Genomic DNA, 21,023 nt, shown 5'->3' on the forward strand with positions numbered 1-21,023 from the left:
GGATAACTACTCCCAATTTTGCAAATACTTAAAAATTCTTATCCTCAAGATGAGGAAAATGCATAGTAGTTACTATTTATAATACTATGTATTATAATCCATCTCTGTAAAAACAAGTATCTGTTTTTGGTGTCTCCAGTCTAAGAAAAGTGAAACAATATATATTGCTTTTTATTTTAATATATTTTGCTTTTTTTTTTTAAGGAAAAAAAATATTTTTGGCTGCACTGGGTTTTCACTGCCACACACAGGCTTTGACAGCAGGCAGGCTGACGGGTGGCCACTCCTCACTGTGGGGCCCCGGCTTCTCGCTGCGGTGGCCTCTCCTGCTGCGGAGCACAGACTCCAGGCGCATGGGCTTCAGCAGTTGCAGCACACAGGCTCAGTAGTTACGCACATGGGGCTTAGCTACTCTGCGTCGTGCAGAACTCTCCCAGACTAGGTATTGAACCCTGGACCCCCACACTGGCAAGCGGATTCCCAATCACTGGACCACCAAGGAAGCCCCTAATGCTTTGCCTGTAGGATCCATCTTGGTTGTTTTGGGTTTCTCCATCTTTTGGAAATCTGCTTTCACAGACACTACGGTATAATAACCAAACGTAAGTGTAATCAGAAGTAAGAGTGAAGTAGTGATGATGACAACGTCTGTTTCCTGTCGCCTTATTGAACCTGGAAAGGAGGCTACCCAGGAGGGTTCCAATGATGTAGTCATTTCTTCTGTGCCAGTGCTAACTCTACATCGTTGCCACTTTTAAAAATAGGAGACATTCATGTGTTCCTATGCGGCTTTCAGAAAGGGAAAGAGAAATTATAAACTAGTGCATTGGTTCATTATACAAATGGTGCAAAATGACAGCAGCTGATTAAATAAGTAATGAAAGCTTATAATTTATCTTCGTTTTTTTTTTTCCACAGGTTTAATGGGTTTAATAAGTTTACCCCTTCAGTTCCTATATCTTTGTTTTTTATCTCCAATAAGGGTAAAGCATTCGGAGAAGCAGGAGAAACAGTTGTCATTGAAGAACTTCTTGAAGGAGAAGAGGTGTCTGTACGTATATCCATCTTTTGAACTTGTATAGAGTATACACTGTGTTATCTGATCTGTGATCCCCCAAAAAGGCTTGATTTGTTCTGGTTGCTTCAACCAAGAGCATAAACTGAGCAATACAAAGGAATTTGTATGTGTTTACTATTTTGGATACAAATGAAAAAGTAATTTATCTTCTTTTAATCATTCCTAGTGAATCAGTAGGGGAACTGGACTTATATCACAAATTATTTAAAGAGGGGGAAGGTTGAACTACTTTACTTTAGGGAGTAGCTTGACCTGCCACTTGACCAACCTAGCTCAAAAATTACAGATCCTTCAGAATTGAATACACAAAATCTTCTGATACTTGATCTAGGAAAGTTATTTATGTTTTAAATCATTTAAAAAAAAAACTCTAATGGAGTTAAGGTATGTATAGTTCTGCTTATGAAATTTTTTTTTCACCTTTTTGGCATTGAAGTTTAAGTGGACTGTTTGTTTTTTCTGTAGTGTCTGTGCTTCACTGATGGACGGACTGTGGCGCCCATGCCCCCAGCACAGGACCATAAGCGATTGCTGGAGGGCGATCAGGGCCCCAACACGGGGGGAATGGGAGCCTACTGTCCAGCCCCTCAGGTAGTCATCATTTGGTCTTTGCAAAGAACTCTTAGACACTTTTCCTTTTTCCGGTTTGTTTTTGCTTTTTTTTCCTGTAAATGACATTACTAATCAGCAAATTGGTTTTCCTGATAAATGAAAAATATCTTTTATGGCCTCACTCTGAAACTAACCTTTCCTAAAAGCCTTTATGAAACTAACTTTGTGGATTAAACAGATCCTTCCAGCCCCTCCTTTCTATACCCTGTTTTTACCCCTTGAGCCAATTATAATCTAGAATTATGCATCTTTGGATATGCAGGGGCCAACAATCAGTGCTTAGTAAGAGTGGGTGTGGTGCATCAAAAAGCAAATCAGACTATCATTTGTTCTGTTTCTGCTGTAATGGATAAAGTATGTTTCCACACAATTCCTAGACAGTTTTAGGAAAAATCTGCATTGAGTATATTATAAATAGCACTTAGAAACTCACATTTCCTTTCACTGATGATAGTTAAAATTGTTTGTGCTAATAACCGGAGAAGGCAGTGGCACCCCACTCCAGTACTCTTGCCTGGAAAATCCCATGAATGGAGGAGCCTGGTAGGCTGCAGCCCATGGGGTCGCTAAGAGTCGGACACGACTGAGTGACTTCACTTTGACTTTTCACTTTCATGCATTGGGGAAGGAAATGGCAACCCATTCCAGTGTTCTTGCCTGGAGAATCCCGGGGACAGCGGAGCCTGGTGGGCTGCCGTCTGTGGGGTCGCACAGAGTCGGACACGACTGAAGTGACTTAGCAGTAGTGCTAATAACATGGTGCCTTTTTGATATTTTTCTTAACTAAAAGATTAAAAAACAAACATGGTTTACTTTAGACTTTATGTATTAAAACTACCATTTGGTGAAAATGATAAAGAACTAACTCTAACTCTGATTTCTGTAATTAATTTTATAACCCCTTAGATTTTCAACTTACAGGCTTGCAAGGTATGCACACTATATTGGAAGTATACAAAGGAGCCTCAATGTGGGAGAGGACTTTTTTAGTTTAATACCAATTACATTTAAATATTTCTCTGTATTCCCCAGGTTTCTAAGGATTTGTTGCTAAAAATTAAAAATACCATTCTTCAGAGGACAGTGGATGGCATGCAGGAGGAGGGTATGCCATACACAGGTAAGCACATGGATGTCATTGTGGACATAATTCATGGCGGAAGTTTACAGCATTTTCTCTGTTTTTAAAACCATCTTTTTATTGACCATTGTTGTAACGTTGGTTATGGTCATTCCAAAACCTTGAGTCTGTATTCTAAATTTCATAGAATACAGTGTCTACGTTAAAGTTTCTTTTTCTTTCTTAATGAAGGTGTCCTCTATGCTGGTATAATGCTGACCAAGAACGGCCCCAAAGTTCTGGAATTTAATTGCCGTTTCGGTGATCCAGAGTGCCAAGTGAGTAAAAAAGATTTGTGCTATTTTAATCTTAGGATTTTTCAGCTTTGAAATAATTACCTTTGAGAAATATAATGCAAATTTTGGTATTTCAGTGAATAAAATGTCCCAGGAGAATTGAAATTTCTCTCAGTTGTCATATTGATTGTGTTTTTTCCAGGTAATCCTCCCACTTCTTAAAAGTGATCTTTATGAAGTGATTCAGTCTACCTTAGATGGCTTGCTCTGCACATCTCTGCCTGTTTGGCTGGACAATTGTGCTGCCGTAACTGTGGTCATGGCAAGTAAAGGTTACCCAGGAGACTACACCAAGGGTGTAGAGATAACAGGTGAACATCAGAGAACGCAAGGTTGGGAGACAATGTGAACAGTACCAGAGTAGGCCTTTCTCCCATGGAAAGCTCCCTGTAAGGGTGTGAGGCCATCAGTAACTTTTCAGGGGTTCTTAACATAACTCTGTTGCTTGTTGCTTGGATATGGGTGTCCAGATAGCTAAAACTGCTGTATTTAGGAACTGCTATCCATTTCCCTTTCTGCACAATGAAGATTTAAGTAGGCCTAGCCAAGTTTACGGGGAATCACCCAGGCCCGCCTTTCTCGTCCATCCTGAGAGCCAGTAAGATAATAGAAATATATGAGTCAGAGGAACATAAGTATAAACTACATAGGTTCAGTTCAGTTCAGTCACTCAGTGTTGTCCAACTCTTTGTGACCCCTTGAACCGCAGCATGCCAGACCTCCCTGTCCATCACCAACTCCCAGAGTTTACCCAAACTCATGTCCATTGAGTCAGTGATGCCATCCAACCATCTTATCCTCTGTCATCCCCTTCTCCTCCTGCCTTCAATCTTTCCCAGCATCGGGGTCTTTTCAAATGAGTCAGCTCTTCGCATGAGGTGGCCAAAGTACTGGAGTTTCAGCTTCAACATCAGTCTTTCCAATGAATATTCAGGACTGATTTCCATTAGGATGGACTGGCTGGATTTCCTTGCAGTCCAAAGAACTCTCAATAGTCTTCTCCAACACCACAGTTCAAAAACATTAATTGTTCAGTGCTCAGCTTTCTTTATAGTTCAACTCTCACATCCATACGTGACTACTAGAAAAACCATAGCCTTGACTAGACAGACCTTTGTTGACAAATTAATGTCTCTGCTTTTTAATATGCTGTATCAAGGATGTTGTAAATTTGAAATGTAGATTTCATGGTGTGATCTCTGATCAGAGATTAACCCCTCCTCCAGTTTGCAGTATACCCCATAGTCACTTTGATGGCAGAATTAAAGCAGTTTCAGAACTATAGCCTCTTCTTCTGTTTCTTTTTATAGGAGGTGAGGCATCTATCAATAGTTAAATGATTGTAACCAATTTATATATAACTCAGTGTTTTACAATGGTAAATAAGTTCCAGACACCCTATTTAACTGTCTTACCCAGACAGGAAGTCCATTGCTCTGTAAATACCACACATGGTAACTGGGCAGTTAAGAATTGATTGCCTTTTAAAACAAACAAAGGGAAGGGATAGAATCAAGATCTTTGTATCAGTGAAATTTCCCTAAAGTTACAGTGACAAGTGTAATAGTTTCTGATGTCCCAATATTGGATGTTACTGATACCACCAGGACTATGCCAAAGCCTTTGATGGTGTGGATCACAATAAACTGTGGAAAATTCTGAAAGAGATGGGAATACCAGACCACCTGATCTGCCTCTTGAGAAACCTATATGCAGGTCAGGAAGCAACAGTTAGAACTGGACATGGAACAACAGACTGGTTCCAAATAGGAAAAGGAGTACATCAAGGCTGTATATTGTCACCCTGCTTATTTAAATTCTGTGCAGAGTACATCATGAGAAACGCTGGGCTGGAAGAAGCACAAGCTGGAATCCAGATTGCCGGGAGAAATATCAATAACCTCAGATATGCAGATGACACCACCCTTTTGGCAGAAAGTGAAGAGGAACTAAAGAGCCTCTTGATGAAAGTGAAAGAGGAGGGTGAAAAAGTTGGCTTAAAACTCAGCATTCAGAAAACGAAGATCATGGCATCTGGTCCCATCACTTCATGGAAAATAGATGGGGAAACAGTGGAAACAGTGTCAGACTTTATTTTGGGGGGCTCCAAAATCACTGCAGATGGTGATTGTAGCCATGAAATTAAAAGACGAGTACTCTTTGGAAGGGAAAGTTATGACCAACCTAGAGAGCATATTAAAAAGCAGAGACATTACTTTGCCAGCAAAGATCCGTCTAGTCAAGGCTTACAGATGTGACAGTTGGACAGTGAAGAAAGCTGAGTGCTGAAGAATTGATGCTTTTGAACTGTGGTGTTGGAAAAGACTTTTGAGAGTCCCTTGGACTGCAAGGAGATCCAACCAGTCCATCCTAAAGGAGATCAGTCCTGGGTGTTCATTGGAAGGACTGATGCTAAAGCTGAAACTCCAGTACTTTGGAGTTGTGCAAAGAGTTGACTCATTGCTGGGAAGGATTAGGGGCAGGAGGAGAAGGGGACAACAGAGGATGAGATGGCTGGATGGCATCACCAAGTCAATGGACATGGGTTTGGGTAAACTCCGGGAGTTGGTGATAGACAGGGAGGCCTGGCATGCTGTGGTTCTTGGGGTCACAGAGTGGGACACACCTGAGCGACTGAACTGAACTGATACCACCAGATATTTGGCTGTCTATGACTAAATGCCCCTATCTTATAGAAACACCAAGAGAAGACACAATATTATAAACCACTGTGCTTTAATTTAAAAAAAAACTTTTTTTTAAATTGATACAGAAAAAATTTAACATTACCAAATACAGTGCTAAAAGAGAAAAGAAAAAGGACAAACTAAGGATATAAAAAATTTTTTTAATTAAGAGGTTTTCTTTGTATGAATTGTCCACTGCATAATTCAGAAAATATAGTTTAATAATATTTTAAAAGGAAAAGCAGCCTTATCTAGTTGGCTGTGGTAAAGCAAAAAAGTTATTTTCAGTAAAAAGTGATCAGGATTTATTCACTGATGTTTAAGTTTTTTACTTTTCAAGAGAAAATAACTCCACTTCTAGTACCAAACTTTTCAGAGCTTGCCTTTTTTTTTTTCCCCTTCATTGAAATAATCATTCTTACATGAGATCTATAACACAGAGCTTTAGTGTATACAGTTGTCACCCTAGAGCAGAACAGGCTGTTCTTAGGAGGAATGGTCAATTTATTGTTATATCACATAATTCCTTTCTGTTAGGATTCTTGTGAAGATTCGTTTAAGTGAAATAAAGATAATTTTAAAAAACACTCTTGTAATGAATAAGCTATAGTGTATAATATTATTATTATAATTAATGTATCAAATATGCTCTCTCTTACAGGGTTTCCTGAGGCTCGGGCTTTAGGACTGGAGGTGTTCCAAGCAGGCACTGCCCTAAAAGATGGCAAGGTGGTGACTAACGGGGGTAGGATCCTTACTGTCACGGCCATCAGGGAAAATCTCATCTCAGCCCTTGAACAAGCCAGGAAAGGACTTGCTGCTATAAAGTTTGAGGGAGCTGTTTATAGAAAAGACATCGGCTTTCGAGCCATAGCTTTCCTCCAGCAGACCAGGTAAACTTGTGACCCAGGTGATCACAGCACAGCTTTAGAACTGGCAGAGATGGTGATGTAGAAAACTCCACTGAACCTGAACTAAGGCATTCTGTATTTTGAACTGTGAAACTGGTCCAGTTTTGATTTGCATTTAGTTTGAATCAAAAGTATTAGTTATATTCAAATGAAATGGAAAAAACTTCATGGTAGCTCATATTTGAAATGTGCTGTTAAAAGGTTTATTTCACATTCTACATTTTAGGTGTATGCAATAAGCTGTCAATTCATCAAGAAAAATAGGGGAAGGGATTTTTATTCCTTGAGTTATCATATATTTACATATTACTGTTATATATATATCTAAGTTACCCTAATTCTGTCAAAAGAATTTGAGATGTAAATATTGGTTGTCTTAACTTTACAGCTTTGATTATACTATAAATTTTACCATTTCATTTGGTCACTGCATTTATATTACTGAAATGTATTTTATAACTTCACTTATTGTCATATACAGCTATTCCTTTGTAAAATATCAATGAACTATTAACTGCAGATGTCGGTGTCTTGATCTGATCACAGTATGTTCATTGAGTTCATGTATGAGAAATACTTGTTTTAAGACAAAATGAGAGTGACATGCTAAAATTTTATTTTTTTAACTTTTAAAATGAGTAGATTCTGGGCCTTCCCTGGTGGTCCAGTGGTTGAGACTTCACCTTCCAGTGCAGGAGGGTGTACAGGGTTGATCCCTGATCAGGAAGCTAAGACCCCACATGCCTTGTGGCCAAAAAACAAAAACATAAAACAGAAGCAGTATTGTAACAAATTCAATAATGACTTTAAAAATAGTCCACATTTTTAAAAAAGAAATTAGATCCTATTGAAATTTCTAATCAGTAGAACTTCATTTCCTATCCTAATGTGACCCTAGACTGCCACCTTTTTTGTAGTTAGCCGCCAAAAGTCTCAAATCTGTTTGTTCCCTGGCATCTTGTTTCTAATAAAACTGGAGGTATTTCTTCCTATATCCCTGAATCCCACTAGGTCATTGTTGTTTTTGTAAGGCTAGACCACCAAAGTCACAGTGCCATTTAACATGACTGGGCTTCCCTGGTGGCTCAGTGGGTAAAAAATCTGCCTACAATGCAGGAGACATAGAAGACACTTTCAGTCCCTGGGTCAGGAAGATCCTCTGGAGAAGAAAGTGGCAACCCACTGTAGTGTTTTTGCCTAGAGAATTCCATGGACAGAGGAGCCTGGTGGGCTACAGTCCATGGTGTTGCAATGAGTCAGACAGGACTGAGCAAATGAGCACTAAATGGAATGCTCCAGCTTGTTGGCACTGTTATAAAGATGGAAATGATACATTGAATATCATTACCTGGTTTCAGTGGGGTTTTGGTGTGGGGGGTGGGGGTTGGGGGGTTTTTTGAGTTTTTAAAATCATTTCTTATAGTCTTTATAAGAAAACTGATCCAGTTCTCTATTACTGCAGTAAGAGCTCAGTTTCATTATTAAGTGATTTCTTTCTAGAGTTCTTATCATCCTAATTTTCACTTTTTGGACTCAGTTTTGGTACTCTTTCCTTTGCATACCAAAATCGAACAGAGAAAGGTTGTAGCCAAATGTTGATATATTTACCTGCCTCTGACAGGTACTTCTGGAAGAAATAGTTAAGTTAGAGAAGTAGTTCCAAATAGTGATTATCACCTGGGGAGGTTGTTTAAACACATTCCAATTCCTAGGACCTGCCCTAGAGCAGCCAAATTAAAATCTCTGGATGGGGCCAAGCACATTAGGGGATCTGAAAAATGCCTAGTGAATATCTTTTGCTTTAAATAATATTTTAAGGTTAAAATAATTTTTCCCTGGTGATGTCTTAGTTTATTTTTTGAACTTTTTAGGGGCCTGACTTACAAGGAATCTGGGGTAGACATTGCAGCTGGTAATATGCTGGTCCAGAAAATTAAACCTTTAGCGAAGGCCACCTCCAGACCAGGTAAGTCAGATCTTGTCCTTTGCTAGTTCATCAACCATGACAAACATTGTGTATTGATTTGGGGCTTTGTAGTTAACTGAAGAACATGTTCCAGACTAATGCCAAGCTGCTATAAGTCTTGTCCTCTTTAAGCCAGACTCAGAGTCATCTGCTTTCTTACCTCTAATAGTAGGGAAAGCATTTCTTATCCATGATCTTAAACTCTAAAGGATGTGTCTGCCCCTTCAATATCTGCTTTCTTGATCAGTCCTTTGCTGTTGAAATGCAGCAAGAAATAAATTTTCTCTCCAACAGGCTGTGATGTTGATCTTGGAGGTTTTGCTGGTCTTTTTGATTTGAAAGCAGCTGGTTTCACTGATCCTCTTCTGGCCTGTGGAACAGATGGTGTTGGGACAAAACTGAAGGTAATCAGACACTTATGTGAGTAAAGGCCTTTTGTGAAAGATATGTATGTATCAAATATCTTTCTCCTCTTGACATATATGCACTAAAGAGAAGCATACCAAATATTGTTTTGCTACAATGGCTACATGCTTCTAGTAACTCAGTGTCTTTGAGAGTATATCTGGGACAAAAGAATAACTTTGGACCAAGTAGCTTATCAAAATTTAGTGTTCTTTTGTCTTTAGGTGTTCACAGCACTAGCCAAAAGTCATTATTTGTTAGCCTTCTCTGATAATTGACAAGATACAGTTTGGAACTTACTCTCTAATGTGGATGTTTATACCCTCCGATAGATTGCCCAGCAGTGCGGTAAACATGAGACCATTGGTCAGGATTTGGTTGCGATGTGTGTAAATGACATTCTGGCCCAAGGAGCAGAGCCCCTCTTTTTCCTTGATTACTTTTCCTGTGGAAAACTTGACCTCCATACGACTGAAGCTGTTATCGCTGGGATCGCCCAAGCTTGTAGAAAGGCTGGATGTGCTCTCCTCGGTATGCGCTTCCATTTTAATCACGCACCCTCGCTGTGTTTCAGCCCTGCATATAAGCCTGATGGTGACCAGTATAGCCAGCAAGACAAACTGTGCCACACAATGAGGCAAACACAATATAGACAGTACCAGCTAAGGAAAACTTGCACCTCGGTGTCCCCAAACCCTCCCCTCGAGCGTCAGACTCACACTTCACCTTCACCCAAGGCTTGTCTTCCCCCTGATCCTTGGCCTCTGTTTGACTCCCATGTCTCTCAGTGGCCTCCCAGACAGACAGAGTAAGGGCTTGTTTCCTCTTTACGGCCCTGCAACAGAGGCAGGTCAGTTCCTGGCATTCTGACTCTTTAAGCCTTAATTTCCCACAGAAATGACACTAAGGATAAAATGTACCCAAGGTTTATAGAACTGTTACTGGAGAACATACATGAGGGTTTTAACAAGATAAATTTGTAGGTTGACCAGAGAAACTAAAACTACCTTTTTTACCTCCCCATTTCTGTGGACAGGCCTACCCCAAAAGCCAAAATTGCCTTTCAACCATCTTTTAGAACTGTTCGTGATTTAAATCTGCCAGCCTAGACCCTGTCTTTATATGATATGGTGGTAATGTGAACTTAATGTATTTATTAGGCCAGGGCATTTAGAGTTAGGCAGGAGAAGGAAATGGCAACCCACTCCAGTATTCTTGCCTGGAGAATCCCAGGGACGAGGGAGCCTGGTGGGCTGCCGTCTATGGGGTTGCACAGAGTTGGACACGACTGAAGTGACTTAGCAGCAGCAGCAGCCCTGATTAAATCACTCTTCTAAGCCTGTACCATTATTGGAACATGGGGTGACTGTAAAGATCAAATATAGGTGAAAGCATTTCTGAAACTAAACTGCTAGAGAAATGGCCTTACGTCCAACTGAGCATTCATTCTGTAAAAATAACGACGTTTGGAGGCTATATTCACCCTTTGTGGAAATTAGTGCTGTTTCCCCTGAAATCATGCTTGGTTGAGAGTTCTGTTAGATGGCCCTTAGAGAGCATTTTCCTGAATGTTTGCAGAATACAGCCTGTGTTTAATTGTCCATATGAAGAGTAGCTGGTGTCAGTCACTACTTCCTAGACAGACGTATAAACATTCAATGATTTCTTTGTTCTTGTTTTCTCTTTCTGCCAGGAGGTGAAACGGCAGAGATGCCTGACATGTACCCTCCTGGAGAGTATGATCTAGCTGGTTTTGCCGTTGGCGCCATGGAGCGGGATCAGAAACTTCCTCACCTGGAAAGAATCACGGAAGGGGACGCTGTTATTGGAATCGCTTCATCTGGTCTTCACAGCAACGGATTCAGCCTTGTGAGGAAAATAGTAGCAAATTCTTCCCTCCAGTACTCTTCTCCAGCACCTGTTGGTTGTGGTGACCAGACCTTAGGTACACATACTCACGTTTAAACTCTCCTACTTGGAAATGTCTGAGCAGCCAGTCACTAGGGTTAGGCTGCTTTCATTACTTAAAGTTAGAATGGAACAAATTATTACTACTTAGGCTTTGGTTTGGCTGCTTAGATGTTATAGAACAGGTGTATCTGGCAGGGTCACAGTCCTTCTCTGTTTCAGAATTATTTTTTATGTATGCTTTGGTTTCATTTCATAGACTTAAGTTTTTATCTTATCTTCCCAATATACAGGTGACTTACTTCTAACCCCAACCAGAATCTACAGCCACTCACTGTTACCTGTCCTGCGTTCAGGACATGTTAAGGCTGTTGCACATATTACTGGTGGAGGATTACTGGAAAACATCCCCAGAGTCCTCCCTCAGAAATTGGGGGTGAATTTAGGTAAGATCACTAAAAAGAAATTTTGCTCAGAAAACTATTAGGAGAAAAAATACATTATGGAAGGAAACTCTTTGGGTAGTTTAAATACACATAGGATTATACCCAGAAATTATTCATCATTTGGACTTCTTGTGGGAAAAATAGGACTGACCCTTTACCATATCTTTTCACGTTATTGGCCATGTTTATAATGCATAGACCAAGTGAAGTCGCTCAGTCGTGTCTAACTCCTTGTGACTGCATGGACTGTAGCCTACCACGCTCCTCCATCCATGGGATTTTCTAGTCAAGAGTACTGGAATGAGTTGCCATTTTCTTCTCCAGGGGATCTTCCCCACCCAGGGATCGAACCCGGGTCTCCTGCATTGTAGGCAGACGCTTTACCATCTGAGCTACAAGGGAAGTCCTACATATAAGGCATACAGCCCTGTAATTATATCAGATGAAATTTTCTAAGCAGATTCTCTAGGGGGTTGGTAAGCTTAAGCTCTGTCAAGATAGAATCAGGAACTTGCCGGGAGGGAAAGGGAAATGGTAGTTATTAAATAGTCCATGTGCGGGATAGAGAGGACCCAAACCAAGGCATTGGGAAGAGAGAAGAATCATTGTGTGCTTAGCATGAAAAAAGAAGTCCCAGGTTTCTGGTTTAGTGGGTACATAGGTGGGAGTGTGCCTAGGACAGGAGAAGAGTAGATTTGAATAGAGAATGAGAATATAGTGTTTTAAGTCTTTGACGTGTTCATTGCAATATTTCTGTGAGAAGTTAAAACAGTCTGAATCAGGGAGTAAACCATGTGAAAGTATCAACTCCAAGCAAGGTTTTCAACATGACACTGGTTAGCAGTGTCAAAAAGCAACTTGAGAGGGTAGATTCCACCCCCTAGATTATTGGCACAAGGGATGATAGCAGAGATACAGAGACAGTAAGTGAAGATTGCTGTTTCAGGAAACTTATTGGTTGGGAATTCCCTGGTGAGCCAGTGGTTATGAGTCAGCACTTCACTGTGGTGGCCTCATTTCAGTCCCTGGTCCAGGAACTAAGATCCTGCAAGCCATGCAGTGGGGCCAAAAAAAAAAAACGAACAAAAACAGTTTTTAAACAGACCTAAGTCTAGCTTGTTAGTTGTTTTTGTTTTATTTTTTGGCCCCACTGTGCAGTTTGCAAGATCTTAATTCCTTATTAGGAAGTGAACCTGGCACGTCCTAACCACTGGACTGACAGGGGTTTCCCTAAATTTTAAAATAAATGCAGAGGGGCAGAGTATTGCTCTTAAACTTTTCTATGTAGCTTAAGTTTTCTACAGTGGTAGCTGTATTTCCTCTAAGTCTGTATATAAGCCACTAGTTTTGTATCAAACTTAGGGTGCGTTTTGGTCATCGCTAAGACCCAACTGGACATTCTCAGAAGGGTACTATGTCAGCCTTTACTGGAATTTAGCCCCATTAGAGCATCTGTTTCATCAGGGAATTTCTAAGGATCTAGATAGTTAATGCAGCACAAAACTAATTGAGCAAAAATTTGCTCAATTGTGAATATTGGCCAAGTGTGACACAAAAGTATTCTTAATGCCTTAGTACAGATGGATCCCCAGAAAGCTTCTGAAAGGCCAGTTAGTAGTTTCTCCTTATATAAAATAGCCGTCCTGGTTTTAATTTCCATAGCTTTGTAAATGTGCATGCTTTTATACTTTGGGTCAACAGTAGGTTAAGGAACAACTCTTGCCTGTTTTCAGATGCCCAGACCTGGAGGGTCCCCAGAATCTTCTCATGGTTACAGCAGGAAGGCCACCTCTCTGAAGAGGAGATGGCCAGAACATTTAATTGTGGGATTGGGGCTGCCCTCGTGGTGTCAGAGGACCTGGTGAAGCAGACTCTGCAGGATATTGAGCAGCACCAGCAAGAAGCCTGGGTGATTGGCAGAGTGGTTGCGTGTCCCGAAGGTAACATGTTCCTTCAGGGGCTCTTAGATCTATAACCTTCAGTATAACTGTGCCCTGCCTTAGGAGCTCTGCCCACCCATTGCTATGGCAACTATCTTTACACAGCTGTCACATGGAAACATCCCAGCCAGTAATACCACACCACGCATCTCTTCATTTCTGCCTCAGGGTCTGACCCCTGTGTGTAGCAGTCACTCGAACAACCACACCCTGCAGGAAGCAGCCCTTGATCAGTAGGGTGAGAGGTAATGAGTCAGCACCCACTTGAGAAACAGAAGGCGGGAGCAGTTCTAGGCACAGTCTGTCTACATGGCTCCTCTGAGGGTCCCAGTGGGACCAAGCCCAAGTTGCCCACAGCGGTGACCAGCTGAGTAACACACTCAGTGTAAGAGTCTTCCCCATCATCATTCCCTGTCACTTCCCAAAGTAATCTCTCACGCGAGGACTTAAGTCAGGCTCTGCTTTGTGACACAGCTCAATTCGAGGAGCAGTGAGCAAGCACCCTGACAGCACTGTATTACCCGGAACTCTGTTAGAAGCACTAGAAATTGGCAGAACGGCAAAAAACACACTCAGATTCTCTAACAGAGATGTCAAGACTCGTTAATTTTGCCTTTCATTCCTTTACTGTGTAGGTTTCATTTTCAGGCAGGCTCTCCAAATACCTGTAAGATGTCTTGAGCCCACATCCTTCAACTCACATTGCACTGGGAGAGGCCCTCTCTTTCTCATCGTCCTATATCAAACCTTTGAATGGTCTTGCTTGGTCACATGGCTACCCTTGAAGCTGAGAGGTCATAACACTAGTGTGGTTGGAAGATCTACAGGAAATGGGAGAGAACACTGGCAGGCACTAACATATCCACTTTACTTACAGTGCTGTAGCTTTTAGTTGAAGTGGGCAGTGTCTGCCTTCAGGAAATTTCTGTGAGTGAGTAATGATAAGTAAAACAAACTTACTATTTGTTTTAATCCTGCATATCTTATTTTCAGAATAAAATGATAGTGTTCTAAAGTGTTTATAAAACACTTCTCTTTCCATATTACTGTTAATTCACAGTTGTTCTTGACTTATTTGTTGGGTATGTTTGCACCAAAGGTTCTCCTCGTGTGAAAGTCGAGCATCTGATTGAAACCATGCAAATAAATGGATCAGTACTGGAGAATGGAACCCTGAGAAATCATATCTCTGTTCAACCGAAAAAGGCAAGAGTAGCTGTCTTAATATCTGGGACAGGTGAGACGTGGCTCCCTCTTTACTACAGAACTGTAGACATGTGCTTCCTTTTCTCCCATTCTTCCCCCTAAAAAAACCTCCAACTGTAAGAACAGTGTTAGAGTGGGGCTGGGTATTATTAAGGAATGTTAGCTATTCTGCATTCTCAGTCCTTCCACTTTTCTCAGGCATCTTAGACAGCTTCTAAAGGAAAATTAGAGGGTGTTGGGAACATGGTTGAAGAGAGAGAAGCTTTTCTAGACTGCAAATTGCAACTTTTCGATTGTAGCTTTATAGTTGAAAGTCTTAAGACAGTTGAGGCTTTTTTAAATTTTCAACAGTAATTTAGTACAAAATTTTCATTTGCCTCTTGTGGGCAGAGGGGTAAAGTAATAAGAGCCTTGTTTTCTCTCATATGGATGGATACAGCACGATTTTTGGCTTATGGGGTTGAACCCAGGCCTTTGGCAGTAAGTGGACAGAGTCCTGACCGCTGGATCACCCAGCAGTTCCCACCGCTGTTTTAAGTGACTGCTATGAACATTCTTGTAAATATACAATAGGTTCATAAGTACATATCAGATTCTTTCTTGACATTCTCAGAAATATAAATGCTTTACAAGTCTATTTTAAGGTTTCGGTATACTTTAGACCCAAGTTGACGGTAAAGCAAAGAAATGATTGTAAGAGGTCAGTCGTAGTGGTTTCTTCTTGAAAGTGTTCGGGTTTTTTGTTTAATTAAGCAGCTTGTTCCTCCTCCTTCAGTTTTAACATGTGTTAAACTGTTTCTACTGCTATGCTAATTCATATTTTGTGCGTATGTTTTCATGAGATACTAATATATTATTCCGAGAGGAAGGAAATGTAAAAGCCTCACATATTTTGCCAATCTTTTCCAAGACATTTTTATTCAAAAATCTTGACTATTCCCTATTTGAAGTATATAAACCTTTTAAAGAAGTATGCCTTCACCTCTGTTTTTCTGCCTTTTTTCAGGATCGAACCTCCAAGCTCTCATAGACAGCACTAGGGAGCCAGGTAGCTTGGCACACATTGTCGTTGTGATCTCCAACAAAGCTGCAGTGGCTGGCTTAGATAAAGCAGAAAAAGCTGGGATTCCCACCAGAGTAAGTTACTTTGAAAAGCACCTTAACAGATTATTCAAGCTCATAATCTGCCCCTAAGTGTTCTTAAGACATCTGGATTTGGGGTGGCTACTAGGCTTACCTTTCCATTCCAGTTCATTCCTTCATTCTTGATATCACATGTCTTCAGATGGTCAGTGTGGTCTATTTATAGGTTGGATTTTAAATAATTTTTGGTTAATTTGTTGGAGACAGATGGTACTTACCTGTTTCTCTTCTAGGTAATTAACCATAAATTATATAAAAATCGTGCAGCATTTGACAATGCAGTTGACGAAGTCCTTGAAGAGTTCTCCACAGACATAGTCTGTCTTGCAGGATTCATGAGAATCTTGTCTGGCCCCTTTGTCAGAAAATGGAATGGTAAGCAAAAAACTGTTTGATACGACATTGAGAAATCAACTGAAAATGACTCTAGGGTGGTTAATTTACCAAACCATTCCAGTCATGAGAGAGCTACTATGACATTTTATTTTGACACACATAATAATTGAATTTCCTTTGCCTTTAGCCCAGAATATGACCCAGTGATGACTTATTATCCTTCTTCATCAGTTTTCTTTGGTGTGCTATAATTATGTTTTCTAAGATAGCTTAGGTTGCTTTCACATTAATACAAATATATTTCATCTTCTGGATAAATACTGGGAGGAGACTTTTTTCCTTGTTTAGAAGTGTGAACCATTGCCAGAAAATGGCAAAGAAGGCATTATTGTCAGATTGCACAGGATCCGCTGTTAATGTCAAGAGCCCTATAAGCCAGAGTAGACCCCTTCCCCTCCAGCTTTGAATCACTGCCGGCACCTGTTCAGAGTCCCTCATTGTGTCTTCATTTGTGCAAGGCAGAAACCTGCTGCTCCCAGGGCCTCCTTGGATGAGAACGTGTATTTCACTTTTCCTCATTTCTGTCTTTGACAATGAAAACACCCAACCTAGAGAAAGCTTGCTCCTGTTGACTCCTGATTCTAGACAGGAAAGTGTACATTCCCTATTCTGACCACATTTTAATTAATTTCCAGGGAAAATGCTCAATATCCACCCATCCTTGCTCCCTTCGTTTAAGGGTTCAAATGCCCATGAACAAGTCCTGGACGCTGGGGTCACAATCACCGGGTGCACCGTGCACTTTGTAGCTGTGAGTATGGCTCGTGATTAGTATTTAAATGTCAGTTGCAGTTGCCAGAGGTAACATTCAGAACTTCTGCTTTCTTTTCCAGGAAGATGTAGATGCTGGTCAAATTATCTTACAGGAAGCTGTTCCAGTGAAGAGGGGTGACACTGTTGAAACTCTATCTGAGAGAGTAAAATTAGCAGAACATAAAATATTTCCCTCAGCCCTCCAGCTGGTGGCCAGTGGAGCTGTATGTCTTGGAGAAAATGGCAGAATCTGTTGGGTCACAGAGGACTGAAGCATCATCACCCGGGAATGGAGACAGTTTTGAGAGCATTGTAGGTGCTGCAGGGTGACTTTTTATCCTGGACTCTACCTAAAAGATGTGTGAGACATCTGTGTGTTACCTACAGTGGCCTTTCAGGTTTTACCTGTTCGGGGCCTTCTTGTTCATAATCAAACTAGGCCTTCAGAATTCCTTTTACTCTCAGCCAAGTATGATACCAAAACTTAGTCGTTTCTTTTTCAAAGAGCTAACAAGTCTAATAAGTTAGTATCTTGTCCCCATATTGTATATCTGTACTAATTTGAGACTTCTCGAATTATTCTGATCATAAGTTGGTATCATAAAATTTCTGGGTAGCTCCCATTGAGGGATAGTGTTCTCTGTGCTTTGAAGTATCATTACACATTCCTGTAATAATTGACAGTTTCTATAATACCCAGATTTCAGCTTCACAGTTTGGAGGATGGAAGGCAATCTACTCAGACTAGTAAAGCATTTAAAGGGACCACATGGTTTCCCTCCCTGGCCAGTTCTTTCCAGTCTGGATATGCAGTTCTGGAACTGGGAGGTCTAGGTTCACACACCGGGCATATGCTCATGACCCTACAAACAGGACCACATTTCTGTCACAGCTGAGCAAACAGTGAATGGCCACCAGGCCCACAGGCAACTAGCCAGCCAGCCTTAAACTTCTGAGCCACTTTCAAAGGGGCTTAAAGGTTCTGCCTGCCCAGCAATGGGCACCTTACTGGAAGGTACCTGGAAGCCCTATACAAGTCCTCCCTTGGAGTTTAAACTCAAAACCTCCAGTACAGGACCCTTACAGTAGTTACACATAGAAGATAGTAAGCTCTCGCCTTAGAATGGGAAAGAGTAGAGGATGAAGAGAAACAAAGTCAGATGAAAAGACAGAGACCTTGTAGAGAGACCCTCTTCACTGCCTCTGGTCCAAGCTGGCTTCCCCAGGCAGCTGGGCAACACTACCCTACCTCTCATTGACTAGTCAGCAACTGCCATCAAATGCTGTTCCAGGTACATCAGTTCATACAGGTACCTTTGCTGCAGAAACAGTTGATTCATTTTTGTCTAGGGAGTTCACTCAACATAATTATGTGCCTATTATGTACATAATTAAGTGCCAACACTATCCTATGAAGTTTTTAGAAAGTTGGAAGATAGAAAGCAAAATGTTATTTAGTTGATAAAATCACATCCTATAATAAAAGTAGAAGCTGATACCAAGATGTAAATTAGAAAAACCAATCTAATTTAGACACTAATCCCCACAAAAAGGAACCTGGACTCCATGGAAGGCAGCTGATCCAATATCTTCAGATAGGAAGAATCAAAATGTGTCAGAAATACCTGGTTGACAGAACCAAAAAAAAAAAAGCAGGCAGGACTCTTGCATACTGAAAGGACAAAGGAGTCACATAGGGTGTTCTGCTGTCTAGTTTGTGATAAACAGTATTTGGACATGTTGAGTGTATGTGCAGCCATTGGTTTAAAATGATACTTGAGAAAAGGTCATTTAACATAAGAGGAAATGCATGGAAGGGTGACAACAGATGTTAAATTCTTTTGTTAATGAAATACGGATGTTTGTCTTTAATGTCTCTGTTTCTATTTGTGTAAGCAGGATTAAACAAGCCCCTACATTGTGTTCAGGTATAAAGATATGAGATAGGGGAAAAGGGGTTTGACTTTAATCAGTTGTGCAGGTTACACACAACAGTCAGAGCATTCAAGTGTCGGTTTCAAAGTGATGGGTAAGCCAGATATTCTAGAGAGGAATGTTACAATAATTTTTTAAGAGGTTTTAGCCTCTAAATGTACCTTCTTAAATGTTTTACCATTTTTTAACTGCTATACAAACTTTTAAAAATAACTCAAGTACAAGGAATCCCCTGGCAGTCCAGTGGTTAGGACTCATCACTTTTCACTGCCAAGGTCCTAGGTTCAGTCTTGGTTGGGGAACTGAGATCCCCCGAGTTGTGCTAAGTAAAGTTAAGTAATGTGCCAAGTTAAGTAACTGCAGTACAATATGGCATTTAGTAACTGGTGTAGCTAGTCCCTCATAACCCTTTTTCACCAGAGTTTTCTTGGCTCTTTGCTCCCATGCTGAGCAGTCGGAACCACAGCCAAAGTCGAGCCCAGGGGAAGACGGGCAAGGACGTGGGTGCCGTGGCCAAGTCAGGCTCCCCCGGCCTCACTTCAGTGAGCAGTCTGTCGCCGCTTCCACGACTGACGTGCACCCTGACTTCCTCAGTCTCTGGGTCACTTGCCCAAGTAGGATCATCTGACTGGTCAAGTCTAGGTCACTCACCCTACTCTAACGGCCTGGGGTAAAGAGACTAGGACACTGCCTTTGGGTTGCCTCACATGATGGTGGATGCCACATGACAAGGATTCCCATGCTCAGAGGCCCCAATTTGACAAAGGCCCAGCTCCAAAGGTCAGGTGACATGCAGCTGCAAGAGGTTTTGGGAGACTAATAATATTACAGTTATTTTTTGAAGTTCACATTATGCTGACAGTTCCTCTTTTTTATCTGAACTGGTAAAAAGCCTGAATTGCTTTTTACCAATTACCTAATACGCAATTTTTACCTCCTCCATCCCTACGCTCTTTTAGACAGTCTTCTTAGCCATTCTTTCTCAAGCCATGTAAACCTTACATTAACCACAAGGCTGTAACCAGAAATAATCTAAATGTCCATTAGATAATGAAGTTAAGTAAATGTAAACTATCCCTGCAATGAAATATTACTCTGCCATAAAAAGGAAATAAGTACTGGTTGCAACATGGATCAACCTTGTAGCATTATACTAAGTGAAAGAAGCCAGTCACGTGACTGCACATTTAAGATTCCATTTATGTGGAATGTCTGGAACAAGCAAATCCTTATAGACAGGAGATTAACAGTCTCCCAGAGCTATGGAAATAGAGGTCTTTGGAGGCAATGACCTTATAATGCCAAAAATTCTGCCTCTTTGCACCTGTGCCAAATCAAATCTCAGTTTGGGTAAAATAGAAAAGGAGAACCTTACTGCTTTGCCAGGTAAAGATGGGCACAGAAGGCTCCTGGCTTGAAAAAGTATGTGTCCTAACCTGGAAGGATTTGTTGAGTTTTATAAAAACACTTCAAGGGTGGGGTTGCTGACAAGGTTGGGGTATGTGTGGGGTCACAGGTTGTGGGTCTCCTGACCTTGATGAGTTCTCTGGTCCCTTTAATCTTGCCTCAGCTGGTTTCTTGGCTGCTCCTCACTTTGATTAGCAACTGTTCAAATCCGCTCTTTGGAACTCAGGGAAGGTCATGGAGGCTGGAGTCTTGCCTACAAAAAAAATGGGAGATAAAAGGTTTCCATGCCCAGGAGCCCACAGGATGCCTCTGGTTTCAAAACATACTAATCCACCTGAACAGCAATCCTAGTCCTAAAATTGTCTGTTAACCTGGTAGGTTCCTGGCTAAGCTTCTTAAAAGTGCTAACTCCTGAGCCCCACCTGTACTGTGAGCACTGCAGTAAAGCATTGCATGGATGATACTACAGATGTGCTCAGTCACTCAGTCATGTCTGACTGTGCAAGCCCATGGGCTGTATCCTGCCAGGCTCCTCTGCCCATGGAATTTCTCAGGCAAGAATACCAGAATCGGTTGCCATTTCCTACTCCAGGGGATCTTCCCAAGCCAGGGATCAAACCAGTGTCATTTGCACCTCCTGCTTTGGCAAGGCGGATTCTTTACCCTAGCACCACCTGGGAAGCCTAATATTACAAATACATTTATTTTTTAAAAGGTTCATGAGATACCTGTGGACACTGAAGTCAAACTGCATTTTAAATCTTTCTGCACCACAAACCTCCAAAAATTAATATGAAGTTTTCTGGAGCATTAT

At 41.1% G+C, this 21,023-nt stretch overlaps 1 protein-coding gene and 1 non-coding gene across 7 annotated transcripts in view; one reads left to right on the forward strand and one right to left on the reverse strand.

The window, feature by feature from the left end:
- Window positions 1–18,739, forward strand: part of GART (phosphoribosylglycinamide formyltransferase, phosphoribosylglycinamide synthetase, phosphoribosylaminoimidazole synthetase) — a 29,666-nt gene extending 10,927 nt beyond the window's left edge. For all 6 annotated transcript variants that reach the window (XM_069548942.1, XM_069548984.1, XM_069548967.1 and 3 more), the window contains 17 exons: window positions 983–1,051; window positions 1,544–1,669; window positions 2,723–2,810; window positions 3,003–3,088; window positions 3,249–3,417; window positions 6,455–6,686; window positions 8,576–8,670; window positions 8,965–9,074; window positions 9,408–9,606; window positions 10,769–11,020; window positions 11,277–11,429; window positions 13,163–13,369; window positions 14,469–14,606; window positions 15,582–15,712; window positions 15,952–16,093; window positions 16,750–16,865; window positions 16,948–18,739. In XM_069548942.1, coding sequence (XP_069405043.1) covers window positions 983–1,051; window positions 1,544–1,669; window positions 2,723–2,810; window positions 3,003–3,088; window positions 3,249–3,417; window positions 6,455–6,686; window positions 8,576–8,670; window positions 8,965–9,074; window positions 9,408–9,606; window positions 10,769–11,020; window positions 11,277–11,429; window positions 13,163–13,369; window positions 14,469–14,606; window positions 15,582–15,712; window positions 15,952–16,093; window positions 16,750–16,865; window positions 16,948–17,139 — 2,505 coding nt within the window. In that variant the 3' untranslated portion in view covers window positions 17,140–18,739. The remainder of the gene's footprint in view (window positions 1–982; window positions 1,052–1,543; window positions 1,670–2,722; window positions 2,811–3,002; window positions 3,089–3,248; window positions 3,418–6,454; window positions 6,687–8,575; window positions 8,671–8,964; window positions 9,075–9,407; window positions 9,607–10,768; window positions 11,021–11,276; window positions 11,430–13,162; window positions 13,370–14,468; window positions 14,607–15,581; window positions 15,713–15,951; window positions 16,094–16,749; window positions 16,866–16,947) is intronic.
- Window positions 11,760–11,831, reverse strand: TRNAC-ACA (transfer RNA cysteine (anticodon ACA)). The gene has a single exon. It is a non-coding gene; the product is annotated as a tRNA-Cys (tRNA).
- Window positions 18,740–21,023: the final 2,284 nt, after the last annotated feature.

Source organism: Ovis canadensis, chromosome 1 (genome assembly GCF_042477335.2).
Source record: "Ovis canadensis isolate MfBH-ARS-UI-01 breed Bighorn chromosome 1, ARS-UI_OviCan_v2, whole genome shotgun sequence".
NCBI lineage: Eukaryota > Metazoa > Chordata > Mammalia > Artiodactyla > Bovidae > Ovis > Ovis canadensis.